The sequence below is a fragment of the Habropoda laboriosa genome, unplaced genomic scaffold (genome assembly GCF_001263275.1).
Source record: "Habropoda laboriosa isolate 0110345459 unplaced genomic scaffold, ASM126327v1 scaffold147, whole genome shotgun sequence".
Classification (NCBI taxonomy): domain Eukaryota; kingdom Metazoa; phylum Arthropoda; class Insecta; order Hymenoptera; family Apidae; genus Habropoda; species Habropoda laboriosa.
The window spans coordinates 613,954-615,415 of record NW_017100256.1 but is presented as its reverse complement, the minus strand read 5'-3'; the positions used below and the strand labels follow the sequence as shown (position 1 = coordinate 615,415).

General features: G+C 26.8%; 2 protein-coding genes across 2 annotated transcripts in view; both read left to right on the top strand.

Annotated features, from left to right (window-relative positions):
* The window catches only part of LOC108572585 (peptidyl-tRNA hydrolase ICT1, mitochondrial), a 904-nt gene extending 328 nt beyond the window's left edge, over positions 1-576 (top strand). Inside the window, exons 2-3 of the mRNA XM_017934847.1 lie at positions 60-248; positions 316-576. Coding sequence (XP_017790336.1) covers positions 60-248; positions 316-576 — 450 coding nt within the window. The remainder of the gene's footprint in view (positions 1-59; positions 249-315) is intronic.
* Positions 577-1,092: 516 nt separating this feature from the next.
* Positions 1,093-1,462, top strand: part of LOC108572589 (clusterin-associated protein 1) — a 1,994-nt gene continuing 1,624 nt past the window's right edge. The window contains exons 1-2 of the mRNA XM_017934852.1: positions 1,093-1,114; positions 1,183-1,379. Coding sequence (XP_017790341.1) covers positions 1,093-1,114; positions 1,183-1,379 — 219 coding nt within the window. The remainder of the gene's footprint in view (positions 1,115-1,182; positions 1,380-1,462) is intronic.

Sequence of the window (1,462 nt, the reverse complement as noted above, 5' to 3'; positions counted from 1 at the left end):
TCTATAACATTTTTCGAATCATTAATATAAATTATATTCATTTTAATAAATCTTTTCAGGTTCCAGAAGATCCAAATGCTAAATTTAATGGCTTTTTACCCCTTAAAGATCTCGAAATTACTTATAGTAGAAGTAGTGGTGCTGGAGGACAACATGTAAATCGTACAAATAGTAAAGTGGATGTAAGGTTTCATGTAAAAAGTGCTACATGGTTATCAGAAGAACTCAGAGACAAATTATTAGAAAAGGTTTGTGATTTATGAAAAAAACATATTTAATAAAAATAAGTTGTTTGTGTTAATATATTCATTACAGAATGCAAATAAATTAACTAAAGAAGGTTATTTAATAGTCAAGTCAGAGCTAACAAGATCACAACAGTTAAATCTAGCTGATGCTCTTGAAAAGCTAAGAGAAATAATACGGGAAGCTGCAAAACCACCAGCAGAAATAACTCCAGAATCAGAAGAATTTAAAAGGAAGCAATTACTCCGGGCAGCAAGAAAGAGGCTTTTTGAAAAACGAAAACGTTCCGAAATCAAACAAACTAGAAAATCTGATTTCATAGACTTTTAATTTTGTTAATGATATATGTATATAAAACACTTAAAATAAATGAAGTATAATATAAAATATGTATTGATAAAATCTGTTGTGGGGCCAAAAATTTGATACTAATATGTTTTCTTCATTTTCTTTTAATTTGAACAATTTGAGTCATTAACAGTTATGATTGTAATAAGAATATTATGTTAAAATATTATTTTATGCATTTAATCAGACAACATCCATATTGTAAAAGAAAAATTAATATTGAATGATTTGCGATTATCACATGTTACATTTTTGAATTCCATACACTATAACAATTATAATAAAATGACAAACAATACGAAAGTGAGTGTAAATTTAAATTTGGTGTAACGATAATTCTAAAAAGTTGCTTTTTGATCTTATTATTTGAAGAAAACTATCATTTTTATTATATTCAATACATTTCCATAGCAACGTTCCGAATGTAAATCAAAACACAACGTGGAACGTTGTACAGAAATGTTATAGTTTATTTAGTTTTCATTCTTACATAAAAGAATGTCATTTCGTGACCTCAGAAGTAAATTAACATTTTTATAATAAATTTTATAGTATATAAGTATAACAATTGTATTTATTTTTCGATAGATTTTACGGAAATGATGCGGGTTCTTGGTTATCCTAGGCTTATTTCTGTTGGAAATTTTCGTTTACCTAATTTTCCACTTGTTGCGGAAATTCTTGTTTGGCTGGTCAAAAGATTTGATCCTGATGCGGATATATCTAGTGAACATAATACTGAAGAAGAGCGTATTTCTTTGATACGTGCTGTTGCCGAATTTATGGTAATAAAGTTTTCATATTGCGTAGTTATAAATTAATTTATTGTCAAATTTAATAAAAGTAGATTTTTTTATTATTACTTTCT